General features: G+C 39.3%; 1 protein-coding gene across 4 annotated transcripts in view; it reads right to left on the bottom strand.

The window, feature by feature from the left end:
* Positions 1 to 1,031: 1,031 nt before the first annotated feature.
* Positions 1,032 to 21,948, bottom strand: part of phactr2 (phosphatase and actin regulator 2) — a 49,274-nt gene continuing 28,357 nt past the window's right edge. For 3 of the 4 annotated variants that reach the window (XM_061744791.1, XM_061744793.1, XM_061744792.1), the window contains exons 3-13: positions 19,183 to 19,257; positions 18,375 to 18,506; positions 15,488 to 15,724; positions 13,161 to 13,665; positions 12,860 to 13,035; positions 11,509 to 11,665; positions 11,108 to 11,163; positions 9,746 to 9,807; positions 9,189 to 9,326; positions 5,912 to 5,988; positions 1,032 to 3,684 (exon numbers count right to left, since the gene is read on the bottom strand). In XM_061744791.1, the coding sequence (XP_061600775.1) occupies positions 3,669 to 3,684; positions 5,912 to 5,988; positions 9,189 to 9,326; positions 9,746 to 9,807; positions 11,108 to 11,163; positions 11,509 to 11,665; positions 12,860 to 13,035; positions 13,161 to 13,665; positions 15,488 to 15,724; positions 18,375 to 18,506; positions 19,183 to 19,257 (1,631 nt within the window). In that variant the 3' untranslated portion in view covers positions 1,032 to 3,668. The remainder of the gene's footprint in view (positions 3,685 to 5,911; positions 5,989 to 9,188; positions 9,327 to 9,745; positions 9,808 to 11,107; positions 11,164 to 11,508; positions 11,666 to 12,859; positions 13,036 to 13,160; positions 13,666 to 15,487; positions 15,725 to 18,374; positions 18,507 to 19,182; positions 19,258 to 21,948) is intronic. The other variant, XM_061744794.1, reaches the window with a different exon arrangement.

Genomic DNA, 21,948 nt, shown 5'->3' with positions numbered 1-21,948 from the left:
AGCTTTATTTTGTAATGTAGATTTCAACCTTTGAACTTTATTGATCCAATGATATTGAAGAAAAGGTGTTATTAAATATTTTAGATGATTAAAGAAATGTTACACCTTCGAGCTCCCAGACAGGTTATACATTTGTGTCCATTAGTAGTTGAACATAAAACTCTGAATGATTCGCTTTTTCCATTTAGGACGCAAACTTTGGAGCTCCGCTGCTCAGATCTGCCTGCAGCGTAAACAACCTCTCCAGGGATGCAGCTGACAATAACACGCAGCTGGAAAAGGGGGAAAAGGTGCCACTTATCTTACTGTTTTCTCTCCATCATGTACTTGCTGGGAACAGACATTACTTTAATCTATAAAATAAAAATACCCAGAGCAGTGCTGCTACTCGATAGATTTCCATCAAACGTGCCTATGTCTTATTATTACCAAGTAAAGTGATTAAATACTGATATAATGGGGGGAAAATGGGTATTTGGGTCTTTAGACAAGAGAAAAAAACACATTAAACACAATTAAGTTGTGACCGTAGCTATTTCTTTTAGACATACTCTATAACATTATCATTATTTCAAAGTAAAGATTTTTGTTCCAAGTAAAATAAAAAAGAAATGTCTTCAAGCTCAAAATAAAAACATTTCTCTGGATGTCATTAAATTAAAAGGTCTACAGTCTGAGGAAAATGACCATAATTAGCATGTCCTTGACAAGAGTGCATGTTCAAAAATCAAATCATCATCAGTCTGACTCAGAGGGCTTGAATCTTCGGTGACGCTACAAGCTGCAAGCACAATCATTGCAGCACATTTTCTCAGTGGAAACATTTTCATCGACTGGAAGAAGCCGGCAGCGCTACACGAATAGTGGTCTCATTTCCCATGTAGAGGAGATGCAACAGACAGCGGCAGTAAATGTTTTTCCAGCACCCTGACTAAAGGAATCCTTATAGTCACATAATAACACAGCACATAAGGCAAAACTGTGATGTTAGTGAGCACTTAGAAAATACAAATGATGCTGATGCTTCCTGCGAAAGTTCAGAACGTCTTTAATTCAAAGGAACCTGTATATTAATTTAGCTGCTCTGTCACAGTTTAAAAACATATGTCAATGCAAATGCTAAATACAGTGGAATAAAATACATGCAGTTGTGTTTCATCTGGGAGGGGGATCAAGTTTGAATGCCTGAACGACTTACAGATCAGAAACAATCTTGATATTTTGCAACCACCTGGGTTTGAAAATGTAACTTCAGTGTTTGCCGGGTTTTGAGACATCACAGGTCCAGATCAGAGGATTACCCAGCTTCCCCGTCACCGTCTCTACCTCGGAGGTCATGTTAAGCCGTAGCACAGACTTTAAAAGAGGCAGAACCATGTGGGAGACGGTTATGCTTTATGCTAAAGTTTTTGAAGCATTTCATTAATATTTAGAGAACACGCCATGATTATTTCATTTTATTAAGAGCTTGGCCCATCGTGCCAACTCGTAAAGCACCAAGGAGATTATGTATGTAGCCATTAAAATAACAGTCACCTCTATTTACTTACTGGTCCAAGTGACCGATTTAAGACCCAGTTTTGATATTTGACCTATAAAACAACATTTCTCTCTGAGCTCCTCATTCCTTTCAATATTTAAAAGACAGAAGAAAATGAAATAAGACCACTAAAATTAAAACTTAAAACATTTCCATCAAAGTTGTATTGTATTATATCTGCAGTAAAACCGATTTCATTGTATCCACATGCTTGATATACATTCTGTACAAAATAATATATAACATCATAGACATGTTTGAATACTGTTAGTTCTTTTCCATCCCTGTACATCATTTGCTTTACAAGCACTGCACATTCAGATGCAGACAGAAGCTCTGTCCTCATCACTTCCTGACTGTCAGAGTGTTGTGGAGGTTGGGGCTCCATGAATGGAACACAAAAATTCAGTCCTTCAATCACTCATCTGCAGACATCCTCTCTCTAGTCAAGTGGGCAGGGGACCGAGGGTTACCGATGCTCAGTCACACATTCAAGCATTTACATGAAAGGAGAACAAGTTTATTTTCTCCTCTTCACACACTGCATTAACATGCATCTTGAGCATCTTTGTGATTTTTTTCCTCGACACTTAGAAGCCAATAACAAATCACAACACTAAATCTGGAGGCAATTCCTCCTTTCAGACTTCAGAAAGTCTTAACATCCTTCAGAGTACATATGCCATCAGTTTATTTGAAGCAGGTGCAGATTCTTCTCCTTTTGCAGTATTTCATCAACAAGCTGCATGGAGACCGGTTTAGCCAGATTCAAGGTGCATGTTTTGGCAATGTGTGAAGACGACATGAAATCTGGTTTTTAAATATCACAGGCAGCCAATTACACATCAGTAAACATTGTCGTTTTCTTTCACCATCCTTAATATCTGCACAGACTTTAATAAAGACGGACGCTTCCGGTACCGGCTATTATCTCTTAACATTTTTATATGTGTTTGCCCAACTAAACTTCAACCTTTTACTTCAGAAATGTAATCTACAATTAAATTCCTGTTTGTTCTTTGGCACCAAGTCCTCTGTGAGGGAGGCCCCTGCCAAAAGACTAGAACAAATAAAGAAAAGCCATTTTAAAAGAGAAGACTGTCTGAACATGATTTCTGGCACATTTTTTTAAAACAGAGGTTTGCATGTTACAACTGCACAGGGCATGTGGTGGTGTAGGGGATCATGAAGGGGATCATTTCCACAGCACTTCACTGTTTAAGCCTCAGGTGGCCAAAGCTCTTTCAGCTCCAGCATTTGAAAGGCAACAGCATACGCCCTTATCCCCTTCTCTACCTCCTTTGACATAGCGCCCTCTAGTGACAGAATTATTAAATTATGGCTGAAAATCAACTGCAGCGTTTCAGACTGAGGCTCGTTGTAGCACAACAAACGGCCTCTCCTCCCCTCTGACTGATGACACAGGTACTGACATCACTGTGAAAACATCAATTACCCCCACTTCCTTGTCTAGGAGGATGTCCATATATGGCTATTTATCAGGTTATATAACAAGGCATACCGTGGCAAGTACACATACTCTAACACACTGAAGCCACATTCACAACCTTGCTCATTTCTCCTTCCTGCAACCTCTCATTAAATTGCCTGACGTTAACCAACAAACAATCAAAAACTACCAACTGCTTCTGATACTCTACAATAAATAAAATGTCCTAACAAGCGAGCTATACGCGCCACGGATCTCACTATGGATATGTGCAAATGCTTAGTTTGTGCCTTTTAAACGACCAACGCCTTAAGACACGCCTGTAGCTGTCGTTACATACATAAATATGTATCGTCAGAGCCAACAGAACTTCATCACGGGGGATAATTTGGATTACTTTAGCAAGAAAAGCTCAGTTGAAGCAAATATCAGCGAGGATGAGTCAGTTCTACCACGGACCCTGCTAACCGCTGACGAGGACGGCTCTGAAACTGGCTCACCTAAGTCAAATACTGCCGTGATTAAAAGCATCAATCAGGCGTGAGCCTCCCCTGCTATGACAACCCAGAGTGCCCGTTGTGAAAAACGTCAACTGGATTTTGAAACAAATGGAGTGAAGGTCTGGAGGGCGGGGAGACTGGCGGGAGCGGTGGATGGAGGTGGTGGTCGTTGGACCGCTCATGGTCGATGGAACCTGAAATCACAATAAACGCACTATTACTTCATGAGAACACACACAGATCACCTACAATATTTATAAAATGAAGAAGGGCTGGGCGATATATCGAGATTTTAATATATATCGATATATTTTCAAACACGATATTGTACGAGACAATATCGTTTAGATCGATTTAAAAAAAAAAAAAAAAAAAAAAAAAATTACATTTTTTTTTTTAGGATTTTGATATAGCTTATTTTGTGACAAATTGACTTGAATGTTTTATTTGAGATTTGCACAAATGTTTTATTTGCACAACTGTCAACCTCAGTGGAAAAGTCTGCCTGTTACTGTCTACATTGTATTAATTGCACAGTGTATTTTAATTTAATTGTTATGCAGGAAAGGGATATTTGTTTTATTTTATTCAAGAAGCATTTTTATTGTATATATGCAGGCAGTTTATTTTTATTTCATTTGTTTTATACATTTTGATATTGTGCAGACCTCTGTTAATAAAGGTACCTGTGTGACATTTGGCACGAGGCTTTGTATTAAAACTGACTGTTTTTTTAAGGGTTTGCCTAGAAAAAAATGAAGCTAACAGAGATGCTATGCTATAATGCTTTGGGGGAAACCCCAATCAAGGCACAGAAAAAATATCGAGATATATATCGAGTATCGCCATTTAGCTAGAAAATATCGAGATATGACTTTTGGTCCATATCGCCCAGCCCTAAAATGAAGACATCAGTTATTAGAACTTGAAACATTTTTGTGGCATTTATGATGTAGCGTCCCACTGGAGCACTGACTGCTGTCAGATACGTCAGATAACCAACATTTAAACAAGTGACGCACCTTTGGAAGCAAATCCTGTGGATTGAAATTCAGACAAAACATTTTGACAGGAATGAGCAAACAGAAGCTAATTTAGAAAAAAAAGAAGATGAAGATTTACATTAAATAACCAACCCTTCGACCGTGAAGCCGTGGTGTGGGTTAATCGTGCTTAGGGGCTCATGTTACAGCCAGTGGTAAAGAGGAGACTGGATAAACTAGATATCATCCTATTCTGGAAGCAAATATCACATTTTCTACAAAAAAAACAACAGACAAACAAGATGACAGGGGATGACCTCTACAAGAGGAAAACAATCCATATTGGATTCTAACACTGGAGCTTCTGCTTTTGCTGCAGCTTCCCTGACCTGGCAGTCATCCAACTTCTCTGTCATTTCTGAAAAGATCAGTGAATGTGAGATGAAACAAGGATCTCACAGAGCTGCCGCCTCTTAGAGAATGAGAATACCGAACAAGATCTGAAACAGTCTCAGTCGGATACAAAAAACATGAGTACAACCCGATGCAGGATAAAGGGATAGTCACTGACTGCAGCCTTAACCTTTTGATTTGTTGTTTTTTGGTCACTATTTTTGGAAGTAAAAATTCCATCTTGCTTGGCGTACATAAAGTTCTAACTCAACACTGTCCTGCGCGTACATCTTTTGTTGCACGTCATTTCAGGCAGCAGGGTTTAAAAAGGCTGCCAATCGTTTTTGTCTTGTGTTCGTCTCTCTCTCTCTCTTTCTTTTCTTCTCTGCTTTGCAGGAATCTTTCATTCTCATTTTTTGACCCTCACACAAGCAGACTACGGGGTTGTTAAAGCTTTAAGAGTTAAGATTTTACAGTGTCAAGCTGCAAAATTGACGTCAACCAAACAGTAACAATTGTGGAAATGTTTTACAGGTTAATACAAGTTGTTATAACAATCTAAATTATTTTATTTCTCTGTTTATGAAATAAAACTCAACTTTGTTGGAATACTAAGTATTAACCGTGCGCTTGGTCCAGAGGGTTAATTCTCCCTCACTTTTCTATCTGAGGTTCATCAAAATTACAAATGATATGAGAAAAATAATATACAGTTGTTTAGGAAACACATTTTTAATCAAAAATATGTTCTTACGCTCTTACAGTATTTGTATTCTTGTCTCTGTACACAAACAAAATGTAACGTAGATGTAATAAACATCTACGGGAAAAAACCCGGACCTCATGACCAGCCGGAGCCTGAGGCGTTTGAACTCCAGTCGACCCAGGTGAACGTCAGGACTTAAACGAGGAAAACGCTTCAGGGGAGGCCAATGACAGAAATATTGATCAGGGAGAGCTAATGAACCGCAGAATCCACTGCGATAAATTACTAATGAAGTTTCAGGGTTGGGTTTAATGGTGGAGTCATCGACTGCTGGAGTACCTGGTGAAGTGCTTGCTGTCTTCGTGAACCTCCATCTCTCGGCTCTTGAACTCGTTCAGCTCTTTACGAATAGCAGCCTGTCGGGCAAAACACACAAACACACACACAAACACACGCAATGATAAAAACATCTTTAGGACAGGGAAGGCACCTGTGTCGTACCCTCAAAGCACACAACGTTTTTTTTACATCTCAGGTAACATCTAGCATGTGACCCAGCGATGGCATCCATCCTCTTAACTCCTCTGCTGCTTCCAGAAGGCTCCTGGCTGTTTATCTGTTACATTTAAGGTGCTGGAGGCCTGTCATTTGGACTTAAAGGAAGGTTTATAGCCACTTGTCATAAAATTGCATGGATGCAGACTATTATTGGATTTACTCACAGATTCACTGTGATCGTGCTGCGATGCTTTAGGGGAATTTTGCCATAACCAACTTAAATGTAATAAATACAACTGTCAATAATAAAAATGCTTATAGGTAAACTAATGTAATATTTGTGTCTCTGAAATTGAAGTAATATGAAAAATCCTATAAAGTATTAAAAAAAAAGGCATCAAAAACACAGTTTTGAGCTTGTGGCTGATCCCTTGTTGCCTTGAGCATCTCATGTATGCCAGCAGTAAAACATCATCACGAGAGGTAAATAAATTATACAAACGCCATTAAAAACTGTCAAGTTTTTGTTTGAGTTCAGTAAATGAGCTTTAATAATTCGGATATTATTGCACCCATTCAGGTGAAGGTTCAATGGAAGGAGGAAGTTTCCATAGCGAGATTCCACACTGGTGAAAAATGGGAAAAGAGAATGCTGAAAAGCTGAGCGCAGATGGAGAAAAACAAATCACCAGGTTCATTATGATATCTATAAAGAAATATCCATAAAAAGCCTTATTTGCTACAGTTGACAGGCTAACAAACGCTCCTGTGTCAGTGGCGACTGAACCTCACTCCACCTTGGCCTGTGATGACTTCACCAACTTCTTCACAGACAAAATCCCAAATATTAGACGAGCAGTTGGTACTGTATATCAACAGCAGGTTCAGGATATGTTCTGTGTCCACTGAAAACCCTTTTTCATTGGACTTTAAAGTTGTGATGCTGGTCTATAAATCTCTGAATGGTCCAGGACCAAAATACGTCAGTGACCTCCTGATCCAGTATGAACTTTTCCTTACGCCTCAGGTTATCTGGATCCAATTCTTAATCAGTTCCCAGAGTGAGAACCAAATACGGTCAAGCCGTGTTCAGCATCTGTGCCCCACATGTCTGGAACAAACTCCCAGAAAGCCTCAGATCAGATTGTTATTTTATGCTATGTGATGATGTTCAAATGTCTCTGTAAAGCACTTTGAATATAAATAAACTTGCCTTGCAGTACTGACATCAGGTAAGAGGTGGGAAACACCCTGGACTGGTGTCCACATATAGAAAAGGGCTTCAAATACTCCTATTCCTACCCTGAGAGAAGACCTTGCCCATGAAATGACGTGAAATCTAACCCAGGTACATTTCAATTATGACTAAGTGTAAGGCTTCTTCTCTCCCATCAAAGCTTAACTGTCTAAAGCAGAAGTTCTCAACTGGTGTGGGTTCGGGACCCACCATCACTCCTTAATAAAAAATGTATGAGTCAGATCAAGGAAAATTAAATAATGAAAATATGGTGCAGTTTAAAGCTCAGATTGTTCAGAACTGACGGTGCAACTAAAGCTCCAAAATATATAGCTGTAGCTGAGTACCAACTAATTGAATATATAACAAGCACTTGTAAACCTATTCAGTCACTTCATCAAGCTTATAAAGCTGATATAAAAATCAAACATTTCTGTAACAGCCAACATTTACAAACTCTGTTGGTGTTTTCCTCCAAAATACATTAAATAAAAAGGTGCAACAACAACAACTGAGAAGTAGTTCCAGAAAAGCTCAAAACTATGGAGCTTTTCTGTAGAGCTTTACCTGAAGAAAATACCAGCGGCCCACTTTTGGGCCCCGACTCACCAGTTGAGAATCACTGGACTAAAATATGGGCCATCTCCAACACAATATGATCAAAATTCAGCAAAAAAACAAAAACAAACATAGAATGTTGCTTGCCAGAGACTGGCCAGATGAAAGATAAATGTACATCCCTGGAGACTGCTCTGCTAGCAGCTTCATGTATAGTTCAGCGTCCCGCTACTGCTGCAGTTGAGATTTGCCGACATAAAAGTAACACTAATCCCTGTTGCGAGAACCGGTTTTTAGTTATCCGCTTGTAATATAGTCAACGGTTGTTTTAAATGCCTAATTTGTGTTTTGAAACTACTCTTTAGACTGTGTGAGCTGGTTAGCAGTCAAAGCTTTGTCAAAGGACAAGGCCACAATCCATCGCAGCCTCAGGGGGAAAAAAAACAAAAAGAAAAAAGCAGATTGTCACAAAATAGTTTTTTATGACAGATTTCAAGCCCCTTCATTCTGGCAAATTAGAGTTGTGTAAGATAGGACATAACAGCCACGTTATTAGCCCATGTTTGATTTGACAGCTGTCTTGAAAAATAGATGAAATGGGTTTTGCTTCTGGTAATATTCTCATGTTGGTGCCAGGTCTGGTGGGTTATGGACCACAGAAATGTCCTGCCGTCTATATTCTCAGACAAATACCGGATAAAGCTGTGGCAGGAGATGACAAGCTGAACATTGTGGTGTTTTCAAACTCATATTATGAGCTTTTAAATGTATGAATAGGGTAAAGCAACACAGTGAAGAGAACCGTGGAGGCAGACCTGAGGCCAATATGTGGAGAACAATTGAAGACACAGTGAAACTGTGAGTAATAATGGATTTCTGTGTTTGGAGAAGGAGAATTTAAGTCTGCACACAGCCCTGATCTAAATCCCAGCCAGCAGCTTTGGGATGAACTGAAACGGGCGATTGTGAGTCAGACATAATCTCTGCAAACTTTAGCCATGTTATTCTTATTAAATTGGGACAAATTCCTTTACTTCCAAAATGTTTTGCCTCTAAAGCCTCTAAATGGAGGTAAGTGGTTTTGATTAGGCAGAATATTTGTTTTATTCAAAAACAGGCAAATTAAATGAAAACTTCCGGCGACCACACGCTGGGTTAGTATACTATTAACAGCACAGTATGTTTCTAGTAACTTTAATATGTAAAAGAACACATTCACAAAATATGCAACTCTGACTGTAATGGATAAATTATTAATAAAGTATCATCATTAAAACTAAACTAAAAATGGCATTTTGCTTTGAGCTGTATGAACAGCAGTACCTTGTCGGCAGGAGTAAGACGCGTCCAGGGTTTGTCTGCACGCCGGTCATATTCCTTGGCGTCCGTTACTTCCACATACTCGTTAAAACGCAAGATCCTCCGAGCGACGAGCTCTGCCACTGTAGGCCTCACGCTCAGCTACACACACACAAGTAAACTTATTAAACAGCTTATACATTATTGTATTTATACAACATTTACAAGCCACTTAAGTTTTAGAATTATCCATGCCGTCTTCCATGGATATTCAAAATATAATCATTTAATTTGCTTTCATGGGTTGTGACCAGGAAATCAGTTAGAGGTATAAAGACTGAGTCAAAATTGACACTTGTCATTTCTGATTCAAAAATTGACAATCGTCAAACTACAGGACCGGTATTTCCACCTGCGTCCACTAGATGGGCTGTTCTCTCCACGTAAATGATCTTTCCTGCCTCCCTCCATCAGTAGATTAATGGAATAATAAATATAAGCAGATAAACATAACCTCTGTGGACCTTTTCTGCAGCTCCTTTAAGAGTGTGTGTGTGTGTGTGTGTGTGTGTGTGTAATACCTTTCTGGAGAGTCTCCTTTTAATCTCTTGCTTGGCTTCATGCTCCTCAGCTTCATTCTTGTCTGCATGTAAAGAGCCAAAGGAAGGGGGGGGGGGGACTATGAGCATGACATCTTGCAGTGTTTTCAAAGAAATGAAATATATAAATGTGTCAACAGCTTTCAGGAGACTCAGCATGCTCTGCTCATAAACTCCTCTACCTCAAGTGCTCCCTGGGCAGACTTAAATGCAGGTCATCTACAATTTACGACGCAGACACCGATCGCTCAGTCTCTACCTCTACCAAAAACAACTGTGGTCTCTCTCTGCTTCCTCACAGATATGTCATGCAATAAATGTCACCTTCTGGCTTCACACACCAGATTTCTGTTTTATTTTTGTTGTCATGGCGAGAAAATCAACATCTCAGACTAATCAAAATCCAACTTAACTAAAATATGGGACAAAAACACACATATTACAGCATCTCTTGCAAGGATTTTAACATAAGTGTCTATTCATGCCGCTAAAAAAACAATGGTCAGGTATTACCTTCTATTAGATATTCTTATAATTGACTAAAGCGGCATTAAATGTGAATTGTGTTATTTACTTTGTGTTGGATGATATCTGGGCTCAAACTAGATCTTTGACTTTAATTTCCTGTGTTGTGATGATGGGCTGATAGCTACCATTTTCAACAAATATTGCCCAATTACTCATCATGAAGCAGAGGAAACAGATGTTTGAATTCATCCTGTTGAACCAACAGCAAAATTACAGTTTGAAATAATAACAAGCAGTTCTCAATAACCTCTAAATGTCAGTCTGAAATAAATAGTTGGCACGTAAACAAACCCTCCAGTGAAGGGATTCCAGTCCTGCTTTCTGGCATGACAAAATATTAGTGAGGTTTATTGTTGAGCGTATCCTATGCAGCACGTATCTAAAACTGCATGGTCCAAACTTTATAACGATGACATCGCCATGGTGACTTAAGAAAATATTAACAATTGGTTGATGGTCCATTAAGCATAAAAGAAAACACATTGCTACAGTGTAGGATGTTCAAGGCTCCAGACAGTCCATCATTCTGAGTTTGGACAGACATATCCGTCTCAGTCAACTGAATAATGACACACATGGTCAGTATCTGCTAATGTAACGATGACAACATGAGCCTAACATCTGGAGCACCACGACAGCAGCAAACGTGCACGCAGAGATGCTTCAACAAAGTGGTAAGCTGGTGAACGTAGGCAGGGCTTAGGCACATGTTGAGGAGGGTGTGCATCTCATTGATGTTTTCTCAGGGCTGCCGCTGCCTTATAGCTGTCAGGAAAACTCAACTCCTCGGTTTAAGAGTGAACTTCAGACACTTACGCCTGAGGATGTTTCTCTGCTCCAGCTCTTCTGTCGTGGGTCTCTGGCTCAGCCGCCTGAAAGTACAGCACTACATTGGACACACTTTTCTTCAAGGAAAAAATGGAGAACAACTTAAAAGAATGACCAGAACTCAGTAGGGATAATCAATATTTAAACATCACAGGAATGTTTTTCTTTCTTTTTTTTTTCCTGCATTACTTCTTATTAGACACATCGTTTCAAAAGAAAGAACTGAACTTCAGTACAGATTTGTTTTCAGTCATCATTTGTACTATTACACCACCCTGAGTTGCAGCCAGAAAATAATTTGCAATCTGTTTTTACGCAACATCTCAGTCACATCTCTGATGAAGTAACACCTACTCATATATTCAGTCAGTGTGTAATTGTTTGTGTACCTGACGAGTTTAGAGCCAATCTGCTGCCGTAGCTCATGTCTTTCCGTCTCGGAGCTCCGCGGCAGGATGTTTTTCTCCTCCAGCTCCCTCTTGCTGGGTCGGTTCCCCAGTTTAATGTTCAGCGTGTCTCGTCTGCGGATCTTGCTGGCCAGAGAACCTTCGGCAGAGATGAACAAGGACAATCAGAAGCAAGATTCTGGAGGAAAGAATGAACTCAGAGGAAACCTTCAATAAAACAAATGAGCTCATCTAAAAAAATCTACATCCAGTTAATTTATTATGTCTGCTTTAATTACAAAGTCTTGCTGGCTTCAAGGTTTGGCAGCAGCAGCAGCAGCAGGATTGCACATTTTTGTAATATGCGCTGCATTACTGAGAGTAACAACAAATCAGGACTGTATGGTCACTACTTGCTTAACACATTCATAGTTTGTAAGAATCCATCGCTTTTTATCCTGGTATGAAACTGAGATTACACAAAAGAGATTTTAACTCTTACGTGACCACACACCTGGCATAGTGCATTACTTTGCTGCATGTGTTCATTTAATACCGTGGACATAAACTTAGAAATTATTAAGTACTTAGCATGTATTAAATTGTGATTAACAGTCAGAACATTTGCTAAATTTACACCATTTACAATATCCAAACATAAAAGGAAAAAGTTCAATTTTATTCTTTAGAGCCAGGAATATCTTCTGTGTGGAGATACAGAGAGACTTGATGAATTCATGAAGCAGCTCAATAGCTGTTACTATTTTTTTCTTCACTTTTATTTAAAAAAAATAAATAAATAAAAATGCACACTGATGCCAAACGAGACTGAAACTTCTGTATATGGGATGCCTTTTCAACCAGGTGAGACATCTGGCACCAAAAACTCCACACATTTAAGATGACATAACTACCTTACAAGTGATATCACGCCTGTATATATGACTGTTAAGACTCACTGATAACACAGGCGACCGTCCTGATCAAGATTAGATTAGTTCTGGATTGTCAAAATGACTGCTGCAAGAATCTATAATCCCAGACGGATATTAAAGGTGGAGAAAGAAGCCAGGTAACTGGTATAACACGGGACGCATCAGTGAGACAAATGTAAAAAAAATAACTACGGTAAATAAATAAAATAATTAAATATAATAATAATAAAAAAAAGGGCTTTGTCACATTTTCTACCCAGATTTTGAAACCATGTTTATCTATGAAACATGTTGCCTCACACACACTTTCACACAGTTAAGCAGCATAGTAACAAGGAAATCTTCTGCTCTGGTAATATTATTTCTCTTGCTCATTTCTTCATGCAGATCTGGAAAGGGTTACTGAATTCAAGTCATACTGTTTGTGTATTCATCGTCCTCCTCCTCCTCCTCTTCATCCCGGTACAGTATGGGTCCGTCAGAATCGGAGTCGCTGGTCTGGCTGTCTCTCGGCCTATCAGGGATCACCGTCACCTCCGCCTCCGCCGTTTTCACACTTGAGCCCTGCGGCGTTTCTGCTTCGCCCTCTGCTGCCCTGCAGGAGTTAATCAGAGGACGTGCACGAACAGAGATAACATCTCTTTTTTTGTAAAACTTCAGTTTGCCAATAGTCACACATTAAAATAATAGATCCATTGTTGACATAGATGCGTTCCTTACGTGACTAATGGTGCATCTTCTCCTCCCTCCCCGTTGGTCTTTTCCTGTTTCTCCCCCTGTGGGCTGCTCTCCGTCTCTCCCTCTGCGAAGGATGTTTCCTCCGTAGCCAAGTTGATATGGGAGAACTGGACTGTAGTTTTAGGAACCGCTTCTTTGTCAGTCTCCTCACCTGCAGCTGAGCCATCAGGAGCAGGTTTAGGCTCTGGGTCGTGTTGAGAAGCAGCCTGGTTTACCTCTGTCTCACGGCTAGAGGCTTTAGATGAGAGAGGCTTGTTTTCTGAAGAAGCAGGAGGGGATTTTATCTCCCCAGGCTGGCTAGGAGTCTCTGTGGAGGTTTTCTGAGGTACAGCGGAAGAAGTTGGAGGGTCTGATTTCTGGCTGGTCTTTGCATCTGTCCTACTAGACTGTGCTGCGCCACCAGTGTCCTTAGGAGCCCGAGAGCGAGCTGTTGAAGTGGGGGTGGTTTTTGTTGCAGACCCTGTCTTCTTTGGATGTGAGGATTTCGCTGAGAAGATATGGGAAAATGCAAATAAGTGTCTGGTAAGACGAAAACAGAGTGCTTGATTTTTCAAGCAGGTTGCAAAGAAAAAAAAAGAAAAAATCTAAAATTTCCAAAAGTGTGATTGCAGTTCCATTTATACACACTCAACATCTTAAATAAATCCAACTCCGATTATACGGTATAAACATGTATTTAAATCTCATTAACATGCTGCAATGCCATTAATATTTGTGTATATTTTAAAGTAAGGGAACAATGTTATCCGTCCAGGGCGCCGTGCTGCATCATGCATGTCTGTTTTGATGGCAGCTGGCTGAATGAGGCCTGATGGTGCAATAAGAGAAAAAATAAAAAAGCATCCACTGAATGTGGCAGAAAAAACAAAATCTCCCTGACTGTGGCACTGAATAGCTAAAATACAGCCTTCTGGTCGGTTATATAACCCTGCAAACTGTTATTAGTGGTATACTTCTCTTGCTCTGACTAATTAGTCGCTTGGTAAACAAGCAGAAGCCAGATGAGACCAATGTTCATGCTTTCCAGCCTTGTAGGAAAAGGCTTTAAAGAAACAATATCATGTTCATGCGTGGGTTAAAACATGCGTACAATACTTTAAATGATCAAAATGATACATTTTAACCCTTTTAATACAACCAGCAGCATTTTTTTTTTTTGCATTTCATGTCGCCACTGATTCCCTCTCTTTACAAATGGGTGGGGCAGGTTATACTGCGTACAGGCCACTGATACATCACAGAATCAATCAGAGACTGATTTAGTAAAGTAAGAATTTTCTTTTGTAATATGGAATGACAGTCCTGATCTTTACACTGCTGAAGTGCTCGTCGCTCTGATGTAAATATGTTAAGTTGTGATGTTGATAAGAAAGAAAGTAAGAAGTTTGGACAACAACATGAACCATTTGAGGCAGTTCAGCAGCAGCAGCATTCCCTGTGGAAAACAATAATTCCCCTTTGGTGTGAACTTTGTAACTGCTTAGACCTTTTACTCGGACAAGATCTAAGCAGACACTGATCTCAAAAGCATAATGTGACGTCTGAATGAAGGACGTGGATGAAGCGTAGCTGCTGTGTGGATGTCAAACAGTAATTCCTATGCAGGAACTGAACACTTTAAATGAAGCACTGGAGTGTCTTTGTGCGCTGACAAAAGCGGCCTGGGAAAAAGGAAAGAACTTAGAAGTGATTTCAACACAAAATTCAGTCTTTAGAAAAAAAAAAAAAAACAGAAACATTCAGTATTTTGGGTTCTGTGTTGCATTCTGAAACTGAGCCGTATATTACTCTCCCTCTCACACACACACACACACACACACACACACATATGCACACACGCCATCACACGTCATAAAAAAAAACAGCAGAAATACACCACTGTATCAAAGGTCATGTTGTCAAAGACATAGGACTCCAACGATACTCATCCTCTCTCAGATTCACACACCCACACAGTACAACAGAAGTGTTTCCAGAGCAACAGAAACATTTCTTATTTCCTCTTTCTCAGAAACAGACTGATGTCATAAATGAAACACATCTACAGCTACACTGCTTATTTATTTTTAGAAAGATGCCGTCGAAGGACAAAAATCAGGGAGAGTCTTTTATTTTATCTATTTTTTCCCCTTGAATAACACTTTGAGGACACAAGGATGTGTATATACTGTAGATTCTGGATGATGGCAGCTTTATAGCAAACCCTGTTTCCCTTCAAACATGGACACGAGAGCATTTTGCATGCAGGAGACGGGCAGGCAGGGACACAGACACGGCATCAGGCTTCGGTCCCAGCTAGCTGAACTTACCAGTCCCTCGACTAGCGGTGTTAGTGTGCCGTGCGTTAGCTTTGGCTGTTTGGGATGAGCCAGTCTTGACTGTGGTTTTAGTTGTCTTTTTAGCTCCCGAGGCACCGTCTTTGTGCCTTGTTGTGGTGGCAGAGCCACCGGCGGGCTTGTTGGAGGCTGGCAGAGTGGCACTTTGCTGTTTTTTACCTTGACTATCACGAGGTCTTGCCCGGGCAGGGGGTTTAGTACCACTCTTCTCTGAGCAGATCAGAGCAAACAGAAAAGAGAAGTGCAGTAGTTTGAAAGGTTTAAAAAGAGCACAGAAAGCAAGATAAGCAATGTTCATCTGTGCAAACAGATGCACAAATGGACATGTGGACAGAATAAGAAAAGATAAATAGGAAGTTAGAAAGAGCTCATAGCTGCAGACTTGTCACAGGCTTTGATAGATGGTGCGTGCACATCGACCGCCCCAGCCTCCCATGTTACAGCATGTGTGCTGCTGTACTTGCAGTTTTCTCACTTTGCACTTTTGACTATTGACAAGCATGCAGCTACAAGTTCAATGCTAACAGGGTTAAGATGAAAACATTAAAACACTTAAGCAGCATCAGACAAACAATCAGTGGCTCGTCTCCCAGAGGGAGTTAGAAGCATTAGGAGATACCACTCTGCTCAGACTGTGAATGCCCAGTGCAGACTGATGTAATGGGAGTATCTATTTGAACACATTAGACCAAGGGTCTGCAACCTGCAGCTCCGGAGCCGCATGCAGCTCTTCATCCTCATTGTAGCGCCTCCCTTTGGCCTTGAAAAAAAACCCAAACATAAATAAATGATATTTCTGAATTCATTTTTAGTCATATTAGTTTATTTTGTTGGGCAGTTATCTTGGACTTTGAGTTGATGCCATCTAATTTTAAAAGAACTATTTTTAATTTCTATATTTATTTTTAAAGCTGCTAAGCTGAAGCTACATTTTTTATTCATATTAAAGTGGGGTAGTTATTATTTTACTTTTACACAAATATAGAGTAAAATAGGCCTACAGTTCACAGTTTAATTTATTTCAAAGTACACCTACTAATGCACACTGCACTTCCGTTGTTATATTTAGTGGTTGTAACAGCTAAAATAAATAAAAGATGAAAACTTTTAAAATCTCTGTTATTTATTGCAGCTCCTGACAATTGTTTTTTGTAGAAGTGGGGGCAAAATGGCTCTTTTGATAATAAAGGTTGCAGACCCCTGCATTAGACCAACCCATAGATCTCTCAGCCAGGAAACTGCTGTAGATACTAATGCATTGCATAGCCTTGAAGAAAAATGACCTTTGCCCCTCTATGGACAATGTTGCTATTTGGTAACAGACCCATTAAATCCTTTCCACACGCACACACACACGCGCACACAAACACACACGCACACACACACGCACACACACAATACCTCCACTTTTAAGATTTAGTGCACCGAAAGAGAGACAGGATCCTAAGAGAGCCAATAAGAATGTTTGAAATTCTCACATGACTTTCAGGAGGTCATCAAGTATTTTTATGACATTTTTTGACGGGGAAAAAAAACAACTCTACAATAGGTGAGGTACGGTCACTATGCTGTGGTTTATTGTGCTGTATTTGATCATTAATAAATGTGAAAATGTTAAAATGTGGACATTGCCATATGGTAACACTGTACCATTATTAGTACTATTCCATTGCTGGCCCGGCATGTTGATGGTATCACTCTTCTAGAGTCGACTATAATAATGCACTTTGTGAGCCCTTTCTGCATTGCATATGATTATATTTGACACTCTTTTCTTCAGTTTACAGAAGGAATGCAACAACGTTTCCTTATGGAAGAAAACCAAACTAGCCCTCCCTGTAGATGGTAGCGAGGATGAATTAGGATTTAGTGAAGAAGAAAACGAGCAGCTTGCAACCCAGCAAGGAGAGAATGAGAATAATGGAGACTATGAGCCAGACAATGAGGACGGTGGGGACAGTGAGGACAGGGTGAAGGTGAACGTTACAGTTCACTATGGGTGAAAATAACCTTTAAATTGTTTTTAACTTTCGAGTTGCATCGTTATCTGTCAATGCTACTGGGGACCGTTTAGACTATAATCAGAGTTGTTAAACTTGTTGTCATTAATTTCCACTATCGTACAGTAATGTAATGTAATGTTTATTTTTTCTATTTTATAATTAAAAAAACATCCCAAACATTTTGTTTCCAACGGGCATCATGGTGCGTACCGTAGAGGGTTAAGCATCTAAAGATCTGCTGTACTATAATCCCCCATGTCACCATGTAACCTGCCATAGTTATATTAACAAATGATTTGAAAAGTAGCACAAGCAAAGTCTGTCAAATCTCTGACTGGGAAAATCCTCATTTACTAAAACAAGCATCACCAAGTCATTTATGAATCATTCAGCATAAACAGAAAAGATAAACAGTTTTATTCAGAATTGGGTTGTATCATAGATAATACTTCTTTGGAAATGGAGGATTAATGAGAAAATGACAATAATATATAAACTGTTAATGAAAAAATGTTTAGTCCTTGAGTTAAAATAGGAAGCCTACATATCAAACATGCTTTGTTTGAATTCTATTCTAAAATGTATAGTTCATTTGTTAAAACTGCTTGTGATTGTCTCCTGCTCTACTTTACCTTCCTCTTTGAAGACTTTTTCTTCGATTTAAAATGTTTTTTTCCCCCATCAACAATCATGAAAAAAACATACTCCAAAATTAAGGTCATTCTCTTTCATTCACTCAGAATTAGACTCAAGTCTAAAGCCTCTAGGAGAGAAATCCCGATATTAAGAACTCCTGTTACCACAGATTACAGATAAGAGTACGACAAATAATTAAATGTAAATAGTCCAACAATTACCTGTTGTTTTGTCCTCGTTATTAACTGGCCCGGCGGCTTGTTCCTCCAGCTGTGGCTCCGCAGACTCAATATCCACTTTCACCTCCTCTGACGTTGCGTGGCCATTCAGATTTTCTGTACTTATCGGTTCATCTGGGTGAGAAGAACAAGAGGCATTTGGAAAAACAAGTTCTGAACTTTGAGTAAGCTTAAAAGCGCACAAAATATATTTTGGGTGAAAGAAAAAGGGGAAAAACAATACAGACTTCATAAATTGGATATGAACAGTGCATAGCTTCATACAAAAGCAATAAAAATAAATAAAAACATGTGGCGGATCTTGTTTAATAGTGCAGTTATGAAGGAATTCATCTTGACTTTTAAATGACAGTTTGAAATCACTATGACCTCAAAGTTTGCGGTGGTAATGAGACTTTTGGTGGTGCCTTGGCTCCATTATCTTAACTGTCTCAATTAATTGCATCTATGGTGATGTGGATGAAAAACTGTGCCTGGCTCCACACTTTTCATCACTTGTTTCCATTTTTAAAACCCTCATACCTGACCTTTGGTCCTTTTGACTCAAATAAAACCTTATTTTTCCTAAACTGTAAGCCTGCACGTTATGCTGACCACCAACTAGAAGCCAAGTCATAACACCAAAAAAGTCTCCAGGTGGATTTATAAGTAACATGGTTTAAGCTGTACTAACTCAATCAAGAGGGAATTATTAAGGAGTCATTTTGTATGATATACAATACATTGAAAAATCCCTGACTGAGATAATAGAAAAAATAGATGAAAAGAAACAGAAATAAATGAGACAAACCTTGTTCAGCGATGAGAACTCCTTTCTTTATGAGTTCCTCCCTTGTTTGTCTGGTGGAGATTTTTCTCTCCAGAACTGAAAGACAAACAAGATCATTAGGAATACAGAATTGGGAGGAAATATTGTTTAGTCTTTTTCTTCTTTTGTACATTAACTTGCAAATGCACTGCACAATAGCTTTGTGCGTGTGTTTTGGTTTCAAGATGCCACTACAGTCTCCACTCTGTAGCAGTACAAGTCGCACGTATCAATCCACAGAGGATCAACTGAGATCATTTGGTCATCCTGCTGCAATCGAACAGCTATGTTTCTCTAAAACCTCTTGAGATCAGGATGAAAATTCCCTCTTCCTCCCTCACAGTTATGTCTCTAAACACGTTGCTTACAAAATGAACATGCTCAGAGTCTATATAACACTACAAATGAAAATATTAGTTAATACGTTTGACAGCTATCAAGTTATCATGTCCAACAACATTTTCAAACTTCATCTTCTGAAGTATTCAAATATGACAGGTAGCTTTTTAAAAGAATGTAAAGCGAGTATCTATGTGTTTTGGACATGTGACTGCATGATATAAGAATTATGAAGAAAATTTATTAACAGAGGTCTGCACAATATCAAAATGTATAAAACAAATGAAATAAAAATAAACTGCCTGCATATATAGAATAAAAATGCTTCTTGAATAAAATAAAACAAATATTCCTTTCCTGCATAACAATTAAATTAAAATACACTGTGCAATTAATAGTGTAGACAGTAACAGGCAGACTTTTCCACTGAGGTTGACAGTTGTGCAAATAACAAAACATTTGTGCAAATCTCAAATAAAACATTCAAGTCAATTTGTCACAAAATAAGCTATATCAAAATCGTAAAAAAAAAAAAATAAATAAATAATAATTTATAATCGATATAAACGATATTGGCCGGGTTTCCCAGATCCAACCTCTCTTAAGGATTTAAGAGAGGTTCAAAGAAGGTTTGAACTAAGAGAGAATCCTAAGATACGGGTGTTTCCCAGATGACTTCTTAACACCGTTCTTTAGTTTCGCTCTTTCAGACGCTCTTTGGAGCAGCTGTACGGTTCTGAAACCAAATGAATCGATGCCAGGCAAATCGATCACCGATCACTATCAGCGCATTTTCACACGCAGCACTGCTGCCTAACGCACTAATTCACTGCTGCCTGTGCGTTATAATAAAAAATTAAGATGATAAATATAATTCAATGACCCCTTTTCAACCAAACGGTGTGTTACTCCGTTATTTCTGGCTACAGTGAGGCTTTTTTTCCCCACACACGGAGACCGGGAGTAAACGGGGTGGGCGTGTGTGTGCGTTCAAAAACATGAGCCAAGAGAAGGCGAGTTTCGCAAATCGCAACGTGGAATTACAGCAAACCCTGGTTTTTCGCAGGGGTTATGTTCCAAAAAGAACCCGTGATAAGTGAAATTCTTTTTACAATTATAGAGGGCTTCAGATTGCAGAGATCATCCCCGCCTCGCACGTATTCCTCCTCTTCTGAATGATGCTGCATCCCAGCGCGAGTCGGCAGGTGGGTTTTTTCAAGAGAAGAAAATAGTTATGGGTCGTTGTCTTCGCTCTTTTTTCTTCTGGGCAAAAAGATTCTTTAATATAAACCGACACCATTGATTATATTTGAGACTGTATGAACGATTCATCAAAGGATCTCGTTCTGTCATCACATAGGGGCTCGGGCTCGGGCACGGCGCAGGTGTCCGACAGCACGTCCAGGGGACTGAAGTGCTGACGCACCAATGCGTTCATATAAACAGTTCTGCTTCGCGCACGGTGACGCGGTTGATTTGCAGCGAGAACATGCTGTAAAGCAGCCAAATTATCAAATAAATGATATTCATGATGATCGTTTTATTTGTGCGCATAAAGCATATACAGGAACACACTTGTTATTCCTTATTTTTCTTTTTTTCCCCCTTTGCTGTCACCAATAAATGCTAAACAATATAAATCTAAAGTATAAAATAAATCAAAATTTGTGCGGGGTGCATTGTTTTAATATCTCATTGCTTGGTGTGATATTGATTTGCCTGACGCGGCTCGATCTGTGAGTCTTTGTTCACTAAGATGGTTGGAAAGACTGGGTCAGCAGCATCTTTCATTTCCTTCTTAATGAAAGAGATACTTAAGCTAAGAGCAACTCTGGGAAACGCGATTTTCTTTCACAGGCTCCTTAAGAAGGTTTGAAAGAAGTCTTTCGCTGTTAAGAACTACTTAACTGATCTGGGAAACCCGGCCATTGTCTCGTACCATATCGCGTTTGAAAATATATCGATATATATTAAAATCTCGATATATCGCCCAGCCCTACTAAAAAGTAATTACAAACAAGTGCTGCAGAAGAGCACGTTAAGACCCTTTCCAGTGTGTAATCTAAATATGGTCTTTCTATAATTTGTTCGGGACACTGGCCTCAAACCCACTGATGGGACGAACTGCTATAAAACTTACACACAGATACAAACTGTTCAACAAGATTCAAATTGGATGGATGTTCTGGTTCTGGTTTTTGTATTTATTTCTGTGTCTTCATTTTCGTTCCATCCGCTTGGCAATTAATCAGCAAAAGGTACAAACAAACCATCCACTCGTTTCCTTAATTCGTTTCCTTGTCAAGATCCTCTGAGAGCTGCGCTGCTCTCATTCGTGCTTAATGCTCCCCGCAAATCAAATGCAAGATGTGACATTGGCCAGACGCTTGATATGAGGAGAGCACATCA

The sequence above is a fragment of the Cololabis saira genome, chromosome 17 (assembly GCF_033807715.1).
Source record: "Cololabis saira isolate AMF1-May2022 chromosome 17, fColSai1.1, whole genome shotgun sequence".
In the NCBI taxonomy this organism is placed as follows: domain Eukaryota; kingdom Metazoa; phylum Chordata; class Actinopteri; order Beloniformes; family Belonidae; genus Cololabis; species Cololabis saira.
The sequence above is the reverse complement of the archived record's forward strand: the minus strand, read 5'-3'. Positions and strand labels throughout refer to the sequence as shown.